Source organism: Prunus persica, chromosome G8 (assembly GCF_000346465.2).
Source record: "Prunus persica cultivar Lovell chromosome G8, Prunus_persica_NCBIv2, whole genome shotgun sequence".
In the NCBI taxonomy this organism is placed as follows: Eukaryota; Viridiplantae; Streptophyta; class Magnoliopsida; order Rosales; family Rosaceae; genus Prunus; species Prunus persica.
Genome location: NC_034016.1, coordinates 22295689 through 22313930, shown reverse-complemented (window position 1 = coordinate 22313930; position 18242 = coordinate 22295689). Strand labels below are relative to the sequence as shown.

The following is an 18242-nucleotide window of genomic DNA, read 5'->3' as shown; positions in this document are numbered from 1 at the left end:
ATATACGAGAGAGACTGATAAGACGGCTTTTATTATTATTTTGTGGCTTCACCTAATAATTTAGGCAATTTGTGGATTCACCCCAAGATTTAGGCCAAATAGCTATTGTGGTTTGTATTTTTTTCAATTTACAGAATTACAAAATATAAATTGTACTTTTGTACCTTAAATATCTTTGAATTGGCAGACGGAACGGAATGGCCAATTTAGTTTGAATTATTTTCACTTTGGTCTCCACAAAGGATGGGGGCTCATTATGATTTAATTATGTTTAAGCTTCAAACTAAACACTTAATTAAGGTAACATCATAGATTGAATTGGTTTAGTTAGGTGTCAAATTAATAGCATAATTGAACCAAATCCATCCATTAGTAGTTCGTTCATTTTCCTATAAAAGCAAATCGTTTGTGTTCTTTAAAAGGAATTTTATATAGTACATTCAACAATAATTGAAAATTTAATTAATCATTGCAAATTGATAAATCTTTAGATAAATAATTTTTTGGAATGCCAATAAAAACTATCATTCTAATAGAGAAATAACATTCAACTCAATGTCAATAAAAATATCATTTTACACATGAGCTTTGCACATATACGGAGAAATGACAAATATCAAAAAATTAGGACACGAGAACACAGCAATTAAAAAAAATTATATTTATATTTATATATATCTTTTAAATAAAATATTGATGTTCATACTCCAATTTCATAATGAAATTCAAGCTTTCCAAGTCTTTCAAATGTAGTTTATTAATTTTATATGAATTATAGTTGAATTAACACATTTGTTGATCTTGAGTATGAATTGACCCGTGTTCGGAGAGTGTCTTGATCGTGGATACGACATTGACTGCTGGACAAGAGTATCCGAGGAGTGCCCAAATATCCGACACTTCGACACTTGAGCTTAATAAGGTGTCCATGCAATATAATATGTATAGTGGTTTGTAATGATATTGGAACTTTTATAGGGTATTTAACTGTGCAAAGCTGATGTGTGGTTCCCATATAAACTACAAATTTATAGGTAATTTATAGAGGGATTATGTTTGTTGTATATGTTGAGTTTGTTCCTACATTCATATAAACCAATTCTATTGAGGCAACTAATGTGAGAGACTTATTTATGTAGTGTTCTTTTAAAAAAAAAAAAAACCCATATAAGCACACAATTAGGAACTCACTTTTGCCATGTAAACATTTAACAAACAAAATTAAGAGATTAATTAAAAGTGAGATTAAATTGTAGGGTTTATAGAAATTCGCATGAGCTTTGAATCATCCTTAATTCATGTATGAATTTTGTTTGAAGCACAGGTATTCAAATAGTTAACATGAAGGTAATACGATTATATCAAAGAGGTCTCCAAGGAAAAAATGGTTTTTTTTTTTTTTTTTTTTTTTTTTTTTTCAGAGAGAAGAGGATTGAATATGACAAAGTGACAAGGTTTTTCTTCTTATTCCTTTTCTCTTGCAGATCTCAAAAGTCATATATATTTTTTACAAGAACTCCTACTCTATTTATAAGGAGAACAAAAAATGAATTAAATTACAAGCCAACCACCTCAGCTCGGAGCCGAGCCATTTGTGTCACATTAGATGTCAGATGATAGGTGGTCGGGGTTCATCCATGTCATCCGCTCATGAAGACCCTCTTACATTTTAACTAGGGGCAGGTGTGTGCAGAATAGCTTGTTGCACACGGCGGTAGTCCCATCTGGTAGGGTGGAGACCCGGACAGTTTACACCTGGCTTTCGAAGGGAAGTGGGCACGCTTCGTGAGGTGCGGCGGGTCGGCGATCAGAGGGAATCTTGTCATCGACGCGGCTGGTTTATATCTTTTCGATCTTCCTAGGACAGCTTAGAGGTCGAGATCGATGAAGGACATTTTATTTTGGTTCGTAGTACGAAGCCCACTTATCGTGCTTTTATAAGGCAGATGGGCTCGGTGTATGCCGAGCGTCAACAAATTTGATATATAGGCAATACTTTGGAGAGTTATATGTGTCTTCAATCAAAAGCTCAATCCAATATGCTTTCAATTTTGGCTAACACCCCTGATGACCACATGATCACTACACATATGATGAAGAAAGATGAACACATGTGATGAAGTATGAGTTCCATGATTACCACGTCATCTAGAAGAATTGACGGAGTTGCTGACTGTCTTCGATTACAAATTCGAAAACTCAGGGGCATCTTTGTAAAAATTAAAACCATATGGATGACTCCGTTATATGAGTAAACCTCATGCTCATGGTAGCAAATTGTAATTCGCATAATCGTTTTTATTTAAAAAAAGAAAAGAAAAGGAAAACTCAGGTTCAGCGAATCGGACCCAAAACAAAAAATACGACTTGAAGGAAAAAAAAAAAAAAATGTACAAGAAAAATATATAAACATCAGAAATATCCCATCTCTCATTGTTGAGCAGCTTGAGCTTTTGAGCACTTCTCTGTTTTTGGTGGGTTGGGTAAGAGTCATCACACTGACCCACGGATGCTGGAAAATCCGACATCAGCGGCAGCAGCCGCAGCAGATCCACCGGCAAACGTGAAGCGCTATGCTCCTCCCAGTCAGAGGTATTTGTTCTTCCATTAGACCACTTTTGTCTCATTTTCTTTCAAAAATAATTTGTTATACAATTAAATTTGTTGGACTGCATTGCAGGAATCGTCCTCTTAACAGACGCAAGTCCGCAGGTAATTTGTGTGTGTGCGTGTGTGTGTGTGTGTGTGTGTGTTCAATTCTCTGTTCTCCTTGTATTTCACTTTGATTTGAAGTCCTCATGTCGGAAGCCTCAATTTCCTTTTGATATAGAAGTCTGAATTCTCCTTGTTACGAAGATCCAGCTGCCAAAGCTAATAAGCACTTTTGTGGCAACAATGATCCTCAATTTGTTTCTCAACCCCTTTGTCACATTTAGCATAATTATATACTATGCGCGTACCATGTTATGACACTTACCAAATTGTCTTCTTCCATCCTTTTTATGTTGTAGTTACTTCGTTTTTTTGTTTTGGTCATTTTGCATCACTGATGCTAAATATCAGAAGCGATTTGTTCGAGTGATCCTTTGCTCCTGAGTTGTTAATCATATGTCTCTGTTGAATTTGTACTCCGTATATTCTGCTATAGTTCCACTCATTCTTGAACCTTTTGATTCTTATGCATTCTTCATGTTTCGAGTCTTGTGAGAGGTACTTCTTTAGAAGTTCCCAACAAAACTATGTCGTTAGGAACCACGGAATGTCTTGCCTATTTTTGTTATTTCATTCAGCACTATTACAAACAGACATTGACAGGGAGCAGTGTTGATCCTTACTCCTACGCTACTTTTATTAGGAAATCATTAGTTTCTATGACTTCTAGTTTTTGTGTCAGTACATAATATCTTGATTACAAATGTTGATCCTTACCCTTTCCCAACCGCACCCTAGTGGCATGTGGCCTTATCTTAATCCCCTTTTTTGTGTGTGGTCATATGTTTGATCCTGTCGTGTTAACATCCTCCAATGAAAATACTTGGTATATTTGACCTGTTTCATTGTTATACCTGTGCATATGCAAATCATCACCAAGTGCAAGTTATCCTAACTGATTCATCATTAAGTTGAAAACCTGTTTTAATTCTGTTTGTTTTGCTAAGTGAATTACAGGTGCACCATACTAAACCCCAGGCTTGCCCTCACTCCACCCTTGTTATTAGGTGCCATTAGGCTTAGAGGCTGTTGGCTGTCTGTTTTGATTTATTTGTACATATCTATTTATTCTTTTGTTTACCAGAGATTGAATGACCAAGGAAATTGTGATATTTCCATGGTATATATATCTAATATAGTTATAAGTTACTGTTTCAGATCGGTTTGATCGAACTAACAATCCTCAAAGCGGGAATGATTTGGAGAAGAATCAAATTTCTTCTTCAAGAAGTTTATCTGGTATGGATCATGGGGATGCAAGTAGCAGCAGTCTTCTGAATGAGAACTCTCGTCCAGGGTTACTAGCTCTAGAGGGGTGTAGCAGCAGTGCAGCTTTCCAGCTCTTAAATAATCGTATGTGTCAACAGTTGCTTGAAAAGGCTGATGCATGCTATTTCAACATGATGATTAGAAATTAAATTAAATGGATAATAAGCTATGAGGCCCACACTTCTATAACAAAAAATTCTGAAATTAAATTGTCCTTGCTACTAAGCAGGCTCAGATGTTAAATTTATGAGGTGACTCACCAGTTTATTTGGAACAAAGTTTGAAAATGTAAAGGCTTTAGGTTGTATATCCAAATTCTTGCACAAGTTTTCTATGTTCATGTCTGTATCTTTATCTCCAGTTATGCTATCATAAGTAAAAGATGAAAAGAATGTTTCCAACCAAGCCCTTTTTTGGTGATTAATTGTATGAGTTTAGAGTTGGTTGCATACTTTGACGCAATGCAAATTTTAACGTTTGAAAACACAGGTTGGGCTGCTGCAATGCATTGCTTCAATGATCCATCTGTAGATTTATCAGGTCAGTAGGATAACATGTTGGTTATTTTGGGGATTTATAGCATACTCTGCATGAAATTAAAGACATTCAAGTTATTAAGATGCCCAAATTGATGCATGTATGATGTAGTTTATTCAATGACATAAAGTTCTTTTGCAAATTTTTGTGATAACTGAAGGAAATATATCAGGTTTGGTACTGTATGTTGAAGATGGCTGAGCCTGAGGGTGAATAATTGTTTGGTGGTTCAGAGCACAAGCTTCAAAGGAGTCTTATTAGGGTTTAAACTTTTGTTAAAAATGTCTTATTGTTACCTACCACCTTCTTTAGAGTGTTCTGTTTAGAACTTTGGGTGTTAAGAGTGGGAAGGATTCAAAGGAGTCGAAACCAAACCTGGGGCAGAAAAGAAGAATTCGATTGAAGGAATAAGGGTCTTGAAACAAACCTCATTTAAGCATGTGCTAATAATAGATCTAAAATCAGCATGTATGATGTTCTCATTTGTGCATCGCAAACGCGAGTTTCACGACATTTGGGCTGGTTTGTTTACTTGTAGTTTTTATTTTTCAGAAAGACCAGTTATGTACACAGGAGGCGGAGCAGCATGGGGTCAGTTCCAACTTCCTCATCAGGTGAGTATGGAATCTCTCCCTTTTTCTCCGTGTCTGTCTCTGTCTGTCTCCCAGGATTTGATGTTTGGATTGGCTATCTTTAGTTAATGGCTTCGACAGGCGGTGCTGGGTCTCCTGGTTCATCAATGGATTTCTTGAGTGAACTTCGCCGCTCAAAGAACATTTCCCATGCCAGTTTTAGAACCTAGAAATTAATCCACATAGCTCAAGATATTCATCAGGATATGAAAGCAAACTTTGAGCAGGATTCCATGGTTGGTAGTAGCTGCTTGTATTTCTTTCAGCCGGTGTTAGTAGCTGTTGCATTTGTTCTCTGAAACTCAACAATGTCCATCTAATTTTGTCCACCTTGGATTTATCGGACAAAAACATGGATGTTTCTGCGTCTGGCATGTGACGCTTACAAATGATGCGGTTTGTGTATGCATACATAAGTGGTTCTGTCCGTCTCCTGGGCGTGTCTATGCGAGAGTGTTCATTTGCTTTGGTGTTTGTGTGTGTTTATTTGTTTTACTGTCATGCTATTATAGACATGCCACTCATCTGCGGTACAAAATATAGAGGATCAGTTCCCCACAACGAAACCACAAAATTTACACACCATCATTCTTTGGCCAGTAATTTACACTATATTTCAATTTCGTTTTTTAATTTTCTTCTTTATTTTTTTAAATTTTTATGTGGCCAACTATTTATGCTATTTCAATCTTTTGTTGGGATGAAAATCAAAAAATTGTATGTATGCATAATTTTTTGTTATAATCAAATTATAATCACATCGAGAAGAAAAGTAACATTACATTGATCTATGTAAGAAATAAATTCCTTCGAAGGTTACAAATTTCACTGACCCTTTTGAATATAAGGCTTTGCTGCTTCCTACTTCTGACTAACTAAATTATGGAAAAAGAAAAGGAAAAATGAAACAGTGGAAAGAAATGGACAAAAGATAATTTCCAAACATACATTAAAGTGGATAAAAGAATATTCCTCTTATTTCGCGGTACAATGGTTGAAGTGGCAAACGCTGATTAGCTGTCTTCCTTCACCATTGACGCCAGCCATGACACACGAAATTAGCAATTTAGCATACCAATTAGACAAATAATACAAAAATGTCATTTTATTATCCCCTAAACCCACCTACCCCTGCTCCCCCAACTTTCTATAAAAGCCCCGTTCCACAGCCTTCTGAACCTTCTTTCACCTTCCGTCTCATTTCGTCTAAGTTTCTCCGCTGCGCGTTTCAGATAAGTTTGTTGCTTTCTTTCTCTTGCTTTCCTTTTCACTTTCTTTTTCTGGACGTTACTCCCTAATATTTCCTTGATTCCGAAACCTCTCTTTCTAGATCTGAGGTCAATTTTGGTTCCTTTTTCTTTTTGAGGTTTTAGTTTCTTGAAATCTGTTTCAATCCCTTTGGATGTCGATCTGATTTGGGGCCTGGAAATTCTGGGTTCTACATCAATGAGTCTAATGTTTCTATGACACTCATGCGTCGCGTTCGTCTGATCCATTCGTTCTCGGTTGTGTTCCTCTACTGGTTCTACGTTTTCTCATGAATTAATCGAGTCAAATCGTTGTCTTTGTTTCCAATTGCAATCCCAATTTTTGTGTTGTTGCCCCAATTGTAGAAACCCTAATTCAATTAGTTTTAATTTTTTTTCTTCACAAACACTCATTCCTAATTCATCGAATTAACATCCCCTCGGGTAATTAATTCTTGGGTTGAAACACCCAAAAGAAAAAGAAAAGCAGAATGTCTTCAGTTCAGCAGCAATCAAGCTCAGGATCAGATGGGTCTGCATCGGTGGACGAAAAGAAGAGGAAGAGGATGTTGTCGAATCGCGAATCGGCGAGGCGATCGCGGATGAAGAAGCAGAAGCAAATGGATGATTTGACGAGCGAAATCACCCGACTGGAGATGTCAAACAATCAACTTCTGCAGGGAATCGAAGTGAAGGAGCGGGGCTACGCTGAGATAGAGTCTAGGAACAACGTGATGAGGGCTCAAGTAATGGAGCTCACCGATCGTTTGCAGTCGTTGAACTCGGTGCTCCAGATCTTCGAAGAGGTTAGCGGCCTTGCTGTGGACATCCCTGAGATACCTGATCCGCTGCTGAGGCCGTGGCAGGTTTCCTACCCAACGCAGCTCATCCCGGCCTCTTCCGACATGTTTCTCGGCTGACAGTCTTTGAATAGCTTAAGCTTGTTTTTGTTATATGATCATTGTACAAGTGTTTTGTGTTTGTTATTTTGATGATGGTCTTTGGATTTTTGTTAGTCGTCTTTGTTGTTGCGTTTTGGTGCCTTAGTAATTGTAGTAGTCTCTTTGCACAAGCTTGTTTCATCTTTCTCTGTATAAATGAAATGTTTGTGGTTGGTGGGTTTGGTATGAATCTCTCCTTGTGTTTTTCCGTGCTACCATTGGCTACTGATTGTTTTGCTTTGATTATATTGGCATATTAGTTGGCTTAACCTAACTGAGATTGTTTAAACTTTCCCAAATACTTATCCCAACGGGTTGGGTTCTTGGATTGTAAATTGGCGTCTTGCTCGGGGCAAGATATTCATTCAACAACATGTGGCGGCCATTTGTATGGTTAATCTTAGTCGAGTTCTGGGACATAACATAAGGATCAGAACAAACCCATGGACCGAGGACTCCCTCCTCCTCTTTGAATAAAAAGATTACAGCTCACTTCAAATTTAAAACCAGGAATTTAGGTTTTGAAAATTGAAACTTGTTAATAAAATACTTTTATACCGCAAATCTTTTTTAATCATCCGGGATATGTAACACATGGGGTGATTTCCAAATTTGATGAATTTCCCGTTAAGCAACAGAAAGTTGGAATAACCACCAAACTTTGCGCGTGATTGTAGTCACGTCACGCGTGCTTAGTTAGACTTCTTTTCAAGTGACCAAATATTATATGCCTCAAGAGGAAATGATAGTTGATAAGATGATCCACACTTGAATAAAACCTCAACTACTAATTAAAGAATGAAATAGAAGATAAATAAATAAAAATGAAAGGCTTCTGTATAATATTTGGAAGCTAATAATCACCAATTTATGTTGCAAGATTATATGATATCATCATCATGTGAAATAAGAGGAAGCAACCCAACGTATCATGACGCATTAGCAGCAGCTGCTAAGCTTGCATTTAGTTTTAACATAAAGCAACGCTAAATTCATAGTACTGTGAAATCTAAAACATGACTAGTGATTGAGAATTGACAAACGACAACCTCAATCTAAGGCACTTGAATGAGTGAGTGAGAGAGAGAGAGAGAGAGACCACTCAGTTGTCGTAAGTACGGCACTCGTCTGTTTCGGGGTTGTCCTTGCAGAAAGTCTCCAACGGGTCGGAAGTTTTCTTGTTGTCGCGGGCATGGCTGGCCGCAGCACTCAGCTCCTCAACCTCGTCCCATGCTGCCACGCACTCCCCGCTTGCTGGGTCGTCTGAGCAAGTCTCCTCTGCGCTCTTGATGCTTTCAGCCACCTTCTCCGATATTTTATCTGGGGCTGCGCTCACTGGCCTTATCATGGTCATGCGGCCACCGCCCAATAGCTGCTGGCCACCCGACCTTCTCCAGGGGTTGCTGAGCCATGCTGGCTGGAAAGCCTTTGGTGTCTCGGTTGCTTTGGCCAACATTCTTGGGGTTGAGAGGCTCACTCCAGCTACAGTTGCTGTTGCCATTTCTCCTCCTCTTCCTTCTCCTTGTTTCTGGTTTGGTTATGGTTTGAGAAAAAAGTGTTAAGCTTGCTTGCTTGACAACAATAGAGAGATTGGGTTTGGGGATAACGAGCATGAGGCTTTAATTGGGGTCTGCAATGTTTCACGATCGCACACTTCTTATCGAATCACAGCCAATCATCTACTTCCACGTTGGAACTACTTGAGATATTTTAGTAGGAAAAAAATCGCACTTTTAGAAAAGACGTGCCCCTCATTCATATTACTATTCAAGTTTGTATATGTACATACATACAGTAAAACGACGGGTATGTATGTATGTATGTATAATGTATGTATGTATCTGTGATATTGTTGATACTTGAGAGCTTGATATTTTGGACCTTTCAATTCTATCAAGTATCAAAATATTCATTTGATTCTTCAGAGGCGTGTAGCACCATGATCCAGTAAACTCCTCTCGCTAAATGTCAAGAAGAGAGAGCACCTAGTTTAAGTTTAAGCCAACCAAATAAAAATGCCATAATTATTCAGGAGAAGAAAACCATTAACAAAGATTCTCAGAGGAACCACTGCTTTTCAGTTCTTATCTCAACCACTGCTTTTCAGTACGTAAGCATTTCTTGTTTAACACGTTGTTTCCACATGCCCAAAACCTTACGTACCATACAACTCCAAAAATTAATTAAATTCTGAAAACCCATATGTACTTGAACAATCACTTTTGTACTCTTTGTGCAAAGGCTACAAGAAGCCCGGCTGATTAATTATAAATTGTAAGATGCGCATAGGCCGAGCTTGAATTACACAAAGATAAAAATGAAAACCAACTTCAACTCACATCCATGTAAGTCCACATACAAACTCGTGTCTCAACATCTAATGAGCAAATTCCATACGTGCATCACAATTAAAAGCAACATTACCGTGCATTTATCCGCCATCCAGTGACATTTACATATTACTCACGCAAACAAACTATGGCAAACATCTGGAATTCCAAGCACCTAGAAATGAGAAACTCACTGACCAGCTGATGGATTCGTCAACAGTTCAAGCGATTTAATTAAGTGATCTACTGCAACTGACACATCATCAAATGCCAACGCCCCAACTGCAAATCTGGCAGCCTTATGTGCCTCGGCAATTTTCTCAGGTGATGGCTGGTAGCTACTGTCATACTGGTATGTCTTTGCAGGAGTAGGAGTAGGAGCAGGTTCTGGAACAGTCCCATTTCTGTTGCTCGACAGGTATTGGGCAGGTGAAGGAGCTGACTGGGGAGAGAAGGAAGGAGCTGACTGGGGAGAGAAGGAAGGAGCTGACTGGGCAGAGTAGGAAGGATCAGAGCCCTGATAGTAAGAGGGATAGTGGGATGTGACTGCTGGAATATTGCTTTCTGTAAAACTTGGATAAGATTGGAAATTAGGATAGGAGAAATTATTTTCATGAGAAGGATAGTTATGTGGCAAATGCTGTTGGGGTTCATGTGGGTAGGGTTGCTGCTGGTATGGCTGAGAATAATCAGAAGTTTCTGGTCTATTTGTTGGAGGAGGTGGATGGAAATCATGGGAAGAGTAACCAGCAGTAGGGTAAGACTGCGGTGGTGGTGCATTGTTAGAAGAATGCTGGCCATTGACTTCATCATGGAACTTAGGTGAGGATTGAAGGCTAACCGAACGCTGGATTTTGGCATTATCATGAAACTGAGGAGGTAAAGTGTCTGTTGAGTGCTGCTTGTTGACTTCATCATAAAACTGGGGTGATGGATCAGATGGTGGTCCAGGACTGATAACTGCTGCTTCACTTGGCCCAAGATCCTGCAAGGATAGACATAGGTAAAAATCATATTATACAACAAGCTCAAAAGTAAACCGGTGTCAAGTTTAGAACCATACATATGAACCACTCATCCCACTCGATGGAATTGAAAGATCATCATCTCCAGCAGGGGGGCCTGCTTCAGGCTTCCTTCCTTCTTTCAAAGCTTTCCTTATATCTGCTGCTTTCCAAGCTGCGTACTTTTGTTTCTGCTCAAGCTGTAAAAAGATAATAAAAATATAAGCCACCCCCAAAATCCAACAGTCCCCAAAGAAAAATGTACATCACAAATCATTCTAGATGGAGTCGTCTAATCCTAATGAAAAGGATAAATGACACTTCAAGTGGCACTGCAAAACATAATCAGAAACTCACATCAGGCTGAAGCACGCCAAACTGGTTAATAATCTCAAAGAAAATACTTGCAGCATAAAATGTTTTTGCAGTATTCCTGCAACAAAGAAAATGTAAAATCTCGTCAAGAAACATGAGCTGACAAATTCACAGCAGAGGAGATTTGTATTTCACGAAACCTAGAGGTTTAGATCTCAAAAGTTAAAGTCTCTGAGAGTGAAAATGATTGTTCATAAAGGACACGATAACTCAAAGTCTCAATCTTTTTTCCAAAGAAAATGCAAAAAAGGGGAAAATCTGACTTACAAATCTGCTCGACCAGCACGATCTTGCTTGTCTGCCTTCCCAAAAACATTTAAGGCAAATCCCTCAAGATACAGATTGTCTTCAGGCCCCAACTGCAGTGACTTCTTATCCTATAGAGAAAAAGTGTCAATAGACATTGAGATGGGGAACAGAAATCTATGAATTTTATCATAATATAATTTCACAAAAACAGCAACAGGACAAGTCTTCTGGTTGATAAAGTATTTGGTTACAATTCAAGACTACTAATGGGAGATATTTGAGGGCCAACACAAACTTAAAGAAACAAAAATCTAACTCGCATTTTCACACTAAAAGTAATCATCTTTGCTCCCTAAAGAGTAATCCTAAGAGGCCCCATGGATGAACCTCCAATTATATGGTATAATTATAGGAACCCTGAAACTGCTTAACAATGAAATGGTAACAAGAAATGCTCTTGTTGTTTAAAAATCACCATTTTTCATTATTGTTGCAAACATATACGAAAAATATATATAAGGGCATTCCATGGAGCAGAAACATATCAGTTGCAAAACGGATCCCAAAAACTTATTTGGCACACAAAGCTCAGGCAACCAGTAATACTGAGCCTCAGTACTAGAGCAACTAAAAATCAGAGTCAATTAAGATTTTTGTACCCAGTATCAGGCAATGGCAGCATACTAAAGTTTTACAATTATTTTCCTCAGTTTTCTCAGAAACCAAATAGAACCAGTTGATAAAACAAATTAAAAAAATCCCATCTTCCAAAATAAAAAGTCATAAAGAAACGGTGAAAAAGAAGAGAAGACCTTTTCAAGCTGCTTCATGAGGGAAATAAGGAGGGAATTGGTGGTCTTGGTACGCTCGTTCTGAGGGATCTTCAGCCCTCGCTCCATTGCGTACAATCGACCTAAATTGAATACAAAATCAGAAGATTAAATTAACTTAGACACAAATATAAAATTCGTAATTTTGTTCTCATAAAAAAAGTTAGGGCCAAGAGAGAGAGTTACAGTAATAAGCGACGAGAGGCTCGTGTTTCTGCAACTCATCGGCACGTTGGAGGTACGGCAAGAGGAGCTTCGCGGGCTCGTTATCGCTCGCCATCTATGGCTTCCTCTGTTCGATCAGAGAGAGAGATAGAGGATTTGGGCAAGGCAAAGCTTTGAGTTTGAGTACATGGCAGAGAGAGAGAGTCTACAATGGGTCTGACCGTCGTCTGACGATCATTCGACGACGTCGTCGAGACGTAACGAGCACGACTAAACAGGTTAGCTATTGAATTGGGCCCTGAAGTGTACGGCCCAACTCACTGGATCAATATGAAGAAGGGCCCACCGAATTCCAACTTCAGGTGGAGTCCACTTAAATTTGGGCTGGGCGGGTCCCATACTGCGTTGTGTGATAGGGCAAAAGGCGAAAGGCGCGCGGACGGGAGAAGAAACCACTCTACAGTGCTCAACTAAACTATAAATAAAAAAAGGATAAAAAAAAGAGAAAAATCAAATGAATGATAGGATGCTCGTTCACAAAGTCTACCATCGCCTTTCTCTTCTCTCCCTCACTCCACACACTCTCCCTTTTAAACCCGTCCAATTCCCATCGGCCCTTTCGCCCGCGAGCATCAGGGCACGTCCCCTAAACGGCACCGTAAGGTCCCTCAGAACTACCGCCGTCATGGCCACCTCTAGGCTCCGCAACCTCGTCCCTGTCAACGCCGTCGCTTCGGAGGATGGCAGTGGCGGAGCCTCCAACGGCTCTGTCGCTTCTACCGCAGCTACCACTGCACTTGAAGATGAAGGTATTTAATCGTAATATATGTGTTCATGTATATGTTGTTGGATATGAAGTTTCATATTCTCTTTCACCCAAAATCTGCTTTGCATTTTATAAAATTTTATTGTCTTGCTTTTCCTCATCACTTTGTTGATTGGTATGTGAGTTGCGAATTTTAAACTTGAAACATTTTCTGCTCGTAATTCGAATGGTTGTATATATTTATGTAGAAGACTCCACGTTGGGAGTTAGATATCGTCTTCCTCCACAAGAAATTAAAGATATCGTGGATGCTCCACCACTTCCCGCCTTGTCATTCTCACCACATAGGGATAAGATACTGTTTCTCAAGCGGAGATCTTTGCCGCCATTGGCAGAACTTGCTAGACCCGAGGAAAAGCTGGCCGGCGTTCGTATCGACGGAAAATGCAATACAAGGACTCGGATGTCGTTTTACACGGGCATTGGGATCCATCAATTGTTGCCTGATGGTACCCTTGGGCCCGAAATAGAGGTACATGGATTCCCTGATGGTGCTAAGATCAATTTCGTTACTTGGTCCCCGGATGGTCGCCATTTAGCCTTCACCATCCGATTTGATGAGGAGGAAAGTACCAGTAGTAAGCTTAAAGTGTGGGTTGCCCAAGTGGAAACGGGGATCGCTAGACCTTTGTTTAAGTCAGACGAAATATTTTTGAATGCCGTTTTTGACAATTTCGTTTGGGTGAATGATTCTTCTTTGCTAGTTTGCACCATTCCCCTGTCGCGTGGAGACCCGCCAAAGAAACCTTGGGTTCCTTTTGGACCAAAAATTCAATCTAACGAGCAGAAAAGCATTATCCAAGTTAGGACCTTCCAGGATTTGCTGAAGGATGAGTATGATGAAGATTTGTTTGACTACTATGCCACGACACAACTTGTTTTGGCTTCTTTGGATGGGACGGTGAAGGAAATTGGTCCTCCGGCTATATATACATCAATGGACCCCTCCCCGGATCATAAATACCTTTTAATTAGTTCAATTCACAGACCATACTCTTTCACTGTACCATGCGGAAGATTTCCCAAGAAGGTGGATCTGTGGACAGCTGATGGGAAGTTTGTTAGAGAGCTTTGTGATTTGCCTCTTGCTGAGGACATACCCATTGCATTCAACAGTGTGCGAAGAGGGATGCGTTCAATCAACTGGAGAGCAGATAAACCATCAACACTCTACTGGTATGCATATGTTGCCCTGCTTTCAAACTGTTTGGATATCTTAAATGACATCTGTTTGAGACCTTCTCTCTCTCTCTCTCTCTCTCTCTCTCTCTCTCTCTCATAATATCACGTCAAGTACTCAATGAGGACTCTCTATAAAAGAGTAGTTTTCTAAACGTTAATTAGTTAAATAAATTTCTAACACATGCGCTCGAAAAATGAAAAAGTAGAATGACAGTCTATACTGTGTTTTAATTCCACATCATTGTTACTAAACTATCTAAGCTTTCTTCTATAACTTGTACAGAGTAGTTTGTGTATATGGTTTCAGTTACCTTTTTGACTTTGTGAACTTACTAGGGTGGAGACCCAAGATGAAGGAGATGCGAAAGTGGACGTTTCTCCACGCGATATAATTTATACACAGCCTGCTGAGCCACTAGAAGGTGAAGGGGCAACGATCTTGCACAAACTTGATCTCCGCTATGGGTATGCATTTAAGCTATTAATTTTTATCTTCTATTGGCATTGATGGTGGATGTGTGCTGGAAAATTATTTCAACCTTTTCATATGTCTGTTTTATTGGGATTTTTGAAAGAATGATGTTTCCAAAGGGCAATGTATTTCTAAAGACTTCTAAAATTGTGCTAAGGAAGCATAAATACTTCATGGTGGGCCCAACACTAGCCATACTTGTTTTGATGCATTTGAACTTTTGAATTTCACAGAGGGATTTCTTGGTCTGATGATTCATTGGCTCTAGTTTATGAGTCTTGGTACAAAACACGGAGAACGAGAACCTGGGTGATTTCTCCTGGATCGAATGATGTCAGTCCGCGCATCCTATTTGATAGGTCGTTCGAAGATGTATATTCAGATCCTGGCTCTCCTATGCTGCGGAGAACTCCTGCTGGGACGTATGTGCTTGCAAAAGTAAAGAAAGAAAATGAGGAAGGCACTTATATACTACTGAATGGAAATGGTGCTACACCAGAGGGAAACATCCCATTCTTGGATTTGTTTGACATGTAGGTTTTTTATAATTTCTTGTTTCTGTTTCGTTCTTCAAGTGCTTATTCGTGCTGTGGTGGCATAAACCAAATTCTTTCAGAAATACAGGCAATAAAGAAAGAATATGGAAGAGTGACAAAGAAAAGTATTATGAGACTGTTGTTGCTTTGATGTCTGATGAGAAAGAAGGAGATCTGCCCATTGATCACTTGAAAATATTGACTTCCAAAGAGTCAAAAACTGAAAACACCCAGTATTATATCCTAAGCTGGCCAGAAAAGAAAGCATTCCAAATTACAAATTTCCCTCATCCATATCCACAGCTGGCATCATTACAGAAAGAGATGGTCAAGTACCAGAGAAAGGATGGGGTTCAACTGACTGCAACGTTATACCTTCCACCAGGCTATGATCCATCCAGAGATGGCCCTCTTCCATGTCTAGTCTGGTCTTACCCTGGAGAATTCAAAAGCAAAGAGGCTGCTGGACAAGTTCGTGGTTCTCCTAATGAATTTGCTGGCATAGGTCCAACATCCGCTCTCCTCTGGCTAGCTCGAAGGCATGCATTACTCTTCTCATTTCTTACTATGTTTTGGTGTTTCTATTGTTCGTTTGGTTCTTATTTGTATTGGACCTTTTGGTGTCTGGATTGTTTTAAACATGCTGGACCTCTTTTTGATTGCTCCAAATCCTGCAGGTTTGCTATTCTATCTGGACCAACAATTCCTATAATTGGCGAGGGTGATGATGAAGCAAATGATAGGTAACGTTTTAGTCGCATACGTATTAACATGGGTTTCTGCTTCCAGTCATAATTAATGTTCTTCATGAACTCGTAAGCATTTCTCATAAGTTTAGTGACAGAAGATGATCCATATAACATAAATTCATGGCATTATTAACCAGGAAACAATGGATCAAATGAATTATAATGCTTATACTTTGCCAGGTATGTGGAGCAATTGGTTGCAAGCGCAGAGGCTGCTGTGGAGGAAGTTGTTCGACGAGGAGTAAGCAACTTCATTTTTGCAGTGTGAACTTTTTTAGCAAGTTTCTGAATTTGAAATCTTTACCTAAAACCTCTTTTGGTGCTACACTTACTAAGGTTGCTCATCCAAACAAAATTGCTGTTGGGGGACATTCATATGGGGCATTCATGACTGCAAACCTCTTGGCACATGCCCCTCATCTTTTCTCTTGCGGAATTGCTCGATCTGGTGCTTACAACAGAACACTTACTCCTTTTGGTTTTCAGGTACCTTACCAGAAGTTGATTTAAATATATATCCATGTGTTTTGATATCTTCTCTTGCCATGATATTATCCCTATGATATCTTCTCTTGCCATGATATTATCCCCATGTAAATACTTTACCTTTTGTTTTCATGGCTTGACTCTTTAGTTTATTGGTGTAGAATGAGGATAGAACTCTTTGGGAGGCGACTAGTACTTATGTAAAAATGAGTCCTTTCATGTCAGCTAATAAAATTAAGAAACCAATCTTGCTTATCCATGGAGAAGAAGACAGTAATTCCGGAACATTAACCATGCAGGTAAACCTTCACCCCTTTACTGCATTGCTGTTAACTACTGTGTTCACAACATCCTTTATGCCCTCTCAAAAAGAAAAAGGAAAGGTCCTTCATGCCCTCTCATTCTTTCACTCTTTCATGAGAGGGAACCTTTGATCGGTTTAATTTGTTCAACTCTTTGACAACATGAAAAACCATTTTTCCCCCTCTTTGTGCTTAGTGGAATGATGAATTTCTTCTTGTTTATGAGTTGGCAACTTATGTGCTATGCAGTCGGATCGTTTCTTTAATGCTCTGAAAGGTCATGGTGCTCTTTGCCGCCTTGTGATTCTTCCCTACGAGAGCCATGGCTATGCTTCAAGAGAGAGCATCATGCATGTGCTGTGGGAAACTGATAGATGGTTGCAGAAATATTGCGTGTCACACACTTCCACTGTAAATGTAGATCCTGATGTGAGTAAAGACAACTCAGGCACAGTATCTACAGACTCTGAAAGCAAAGCAATTGCTGCTAGTGGAGGCAGTGGCCCAGAGGTGTCAAATACTGAGCATGAAGGATTTGACTCGTTGCCAAGGTCATTGTTATGGTAATTTATTTACTGTTATAGAAATAGAGGAGATAACAGAAATAACTCTGAAATGAAAAGAAGCAAGATAAGTACTTGAATTCTTTCACATTACCTTTATGCTAAGCTCTAAATAAATCCAAGCCTTGGTGTCTCAGAACTTCTCTTCAAACATTTATATATATGTACATACATACCTATGTAAATGTTGATGAATAATAGGTCCTTTTCTTAAGTTGTGGGTTTTTTCTTATTTGTTTCTCTCATAATTGATATGGTGTAGAATAAATTGCTGATCTTGGCTTGTGAGGACTCTGGTTTGCACATCAATGTGGCGTACAAATGATACACAACAACACAGATGCTTCGTCGTCCAAGGGCAAATTTGCGTTTGTAACAATAGTGATGTATTATTATTTGCAAGATGCTTCCTCGTCGAAGTGAAATTTGTATTTGTAACAATATCGATCGATGTATTATTTGAAATTGTATCCCAAACTTCTTGCGGTCCAAAATCCTTTCAGCATTGCCGATGTTGAGTAGCCAATGTTTGGATAGGAGGGTTAGGGGCAGGTAGGTTTAGGCTTGCTTATGTACCATAAATAAAGCTCTTTAATGAAAAATAACAAAAACTATTTATGCAGACTATCGCATCGCATGCGCTATTGAAGAGCTACATTTATTTAATTTTTTCAATCTATACTATTATAAATCCAATTATAATTTGACGAATGTCAATGGTATTCTTGAATTTGTAACATTAACCCACCTAGAGGTGTCAAATGGGCCGTGCCGGGCCGGCTCATCTCATTTAAACTCGTGCTTTTAACGTTTTCGTGTCGGGCCAGGTCGGCCC

The 18242-nt window shown here is 39.1% G+C and overlaps 5 protein-coding genes across 9 annotated transcripts; 3 read left to right on the top strand and 2 right to left on the bottom strand.

The window, feature by feature from the left end:
• On the top strand, positions 2380-5749 carry LOC18768104. 2 transcript variants are annotated; one of them, XM_020569727.1, is made up of 6 exons: positions 2380-2592; positions 2681-2712; positions 3871-4065; positions 4471-4521; positions 5071-5132; positions 5232-5749. In XM_020569727.1, exons 1-6 carry the CDS (start codon positions 2510-2512, stop codon positions 5268-5270), a joined length of 462 nt encoding a protein of 153 aa, XP_020425316.1. In that variant the 5' UTR covers positions 2380-2509; the 3' UTR covers positions 5271-5749. The 2 variants fall into 2 exon arrangements, with proteins under 2 accessions (XP_020425316.1, XP_007201232.1); XM_007201170.2 differs by having other exon boundaries at positions 2382-2592; positions 5216-5749.
• Positions 6313-7546, top strand: LOC18767264 (bZIP transcription factor 53). Its single transcript, XM_007201827.2, has one exon. The coding sequence runs from the start codon at positions 6889-6891 to the stop codon at positions 7315-7317; it is 429 nt and encodes a 142-aa protein (XP_007201889.1). The 5' UTR covers positions 6313-6888; the 3' UTR covers positions 7318-7546.
• LOC18768949 (calvin cycle protein CP12-1, chloroplastic) lies at positions 8154-8992 on the bottom strand. Its single transcript, XM_007201199.2, has one exon. It carries the CDS (start codon positions 8837-8839, stop codon positions 8441-8443), a length of 399 nt encoding a protein of 132 aa, XP_007201261.1. The 5' UTR covers positions 8840-8992; the 3' UTR covers positions 8154-8440.
• Positions 9627-12533, bottom strand: LOC18768341 (protein HOMOLOG OF MAMMALIAN LYST-INTERACTING PROTEIN 5). The gene is made up of 6 exons (XM_007199803.2): positions 12313-12533; positions 12109-12209; positions 11315-11424; positions 11030-11105; positions 10732-10872; positions 9627-10653 (listed from the first exon to the last, which is right to left on the bottom strand). Exons 1-6 carry the CDS (start codon positions 12404-12406, stop codon positions 9859-9861), a joined length of 1317 nt encoding a protein of 438 aa, XP_007199865.1. The 5' UTR covers positions 12407-12533; the 3' UTR covers positions 9627-9858.
• On the top strand, positions 12642-18069 carry LOC18766388 (probable glutamyl endopeptidase, chloroplastic). Of its 4 annotated transcripts, none has more exons than XM_020569726.1 (11): positions 12646-13100; positions 13309-14293; positions 14636-14764; positions 15005-15304; positions 15388-15846; positions 15985-16050; positions 16237-16297; positions 16393-16542; positions 16704-16841; positions 17094-17395; positions 17670-18069. In XM_020569726.1, exons 1-11 carry the CDS (start codon positions 12806-12808, stop codon positions 17680-17682), a joined length of 2898 nt encoding a protein of 965 aa, XP_020425315.1. In that variant the 5' UTR covers positions 12646-12805; the 3' UTR covers positions 17683-18069. The 4 variants fall into 4 exon arrangements, with proteins under 4 accessions (XP_007200322.1, XP_020425315.1, XP_020425313.1 ...); XM_020569724.1 differs by having other exon boundaries at positions 12806-13100; positions 13306-14293; XM_020569725.1 differs by having other exon boundaries at positions 12806-13100; positions 13306-14293; positions 17094-17407.

Bases quoted from the DNA above. Each gene is read 5' to 3' on its own strand.
- LOC18767264 (XM_007201827.2), top strand. From the start codon at position 6,889: ATGTCTTCAGTTCAGCAGCAATCAAGCTCAGGATCAGATGGGTCTGCA.
- LOC18768341 (XM_007199803.2), bottom strand. From the start codon at position 12,406: ATGGCGAGCGATAACGAGCCCGCGAAGCTCCTCTTGCCGTACCTCCAA. The intron at 12,210-12,312 runs GTAACTCTCTCT...TATTCAATTTAG, and splicing joins GCCTCTCGTCGCTTATTACT to GTCGATTGTACGCAATGGAG. The intron at 11,106-11,314 runs GTAAGTCAGATT...TCTTTGTTGCAG, and splicing joins CGTGCTGGTCGAGCAGATTT to GAATACTGCAAAAACATTTT.
- LOC18766388 (XM_007200260.2), top strand. From the start codon at position 12,806: ATGAATGATAGGATGCTCGTTCACAAAGTCTACCATCGCCTTTCTCTT. The intron at 14,294-14,635 runs GTATGCATATGT...TGAACTTACTAG, and splicing joins AAACCATCAACACTCTACTG to GGTGGAGACCCAAGATGAAG. The intron at 16,543-16,703 runs GTACCTTACCAG...TTATTGGTGTAG, and splicing joins TTACTCCTTTTGGTTTTCAG to AATGAGGATAGAACTCTTTG.
- LOC18768949 (XM_007201199.2), bottom strand. From the start codon at position 8,839: ATGGCAACAGCAACTGTAGCTGGAGTGAGCCTCTCAACCCCAAGAATG.
- LOC18768104 (XM_007201170.2), top strand. From the start codon at position 2,510: ATGCTGGAAAATCCGACATCAGCGGCAGCAGCCGCAGCAGATCCACCG. The intron at 4,066-4,470 runs GTATGTGTCAAC...TTGAAAACACAG, and splicing joins TTTCCAGCTCTTAAATAATC to GTTGGGCTGCTGCAATGCAT. The intron at 4,522-5,070 runs GTCAGTAGGATA...TTTATTTTTCAG, and splicing joins TCCATCTGTAGATTTATCAG to AAAGACCAGTTATGTACACA.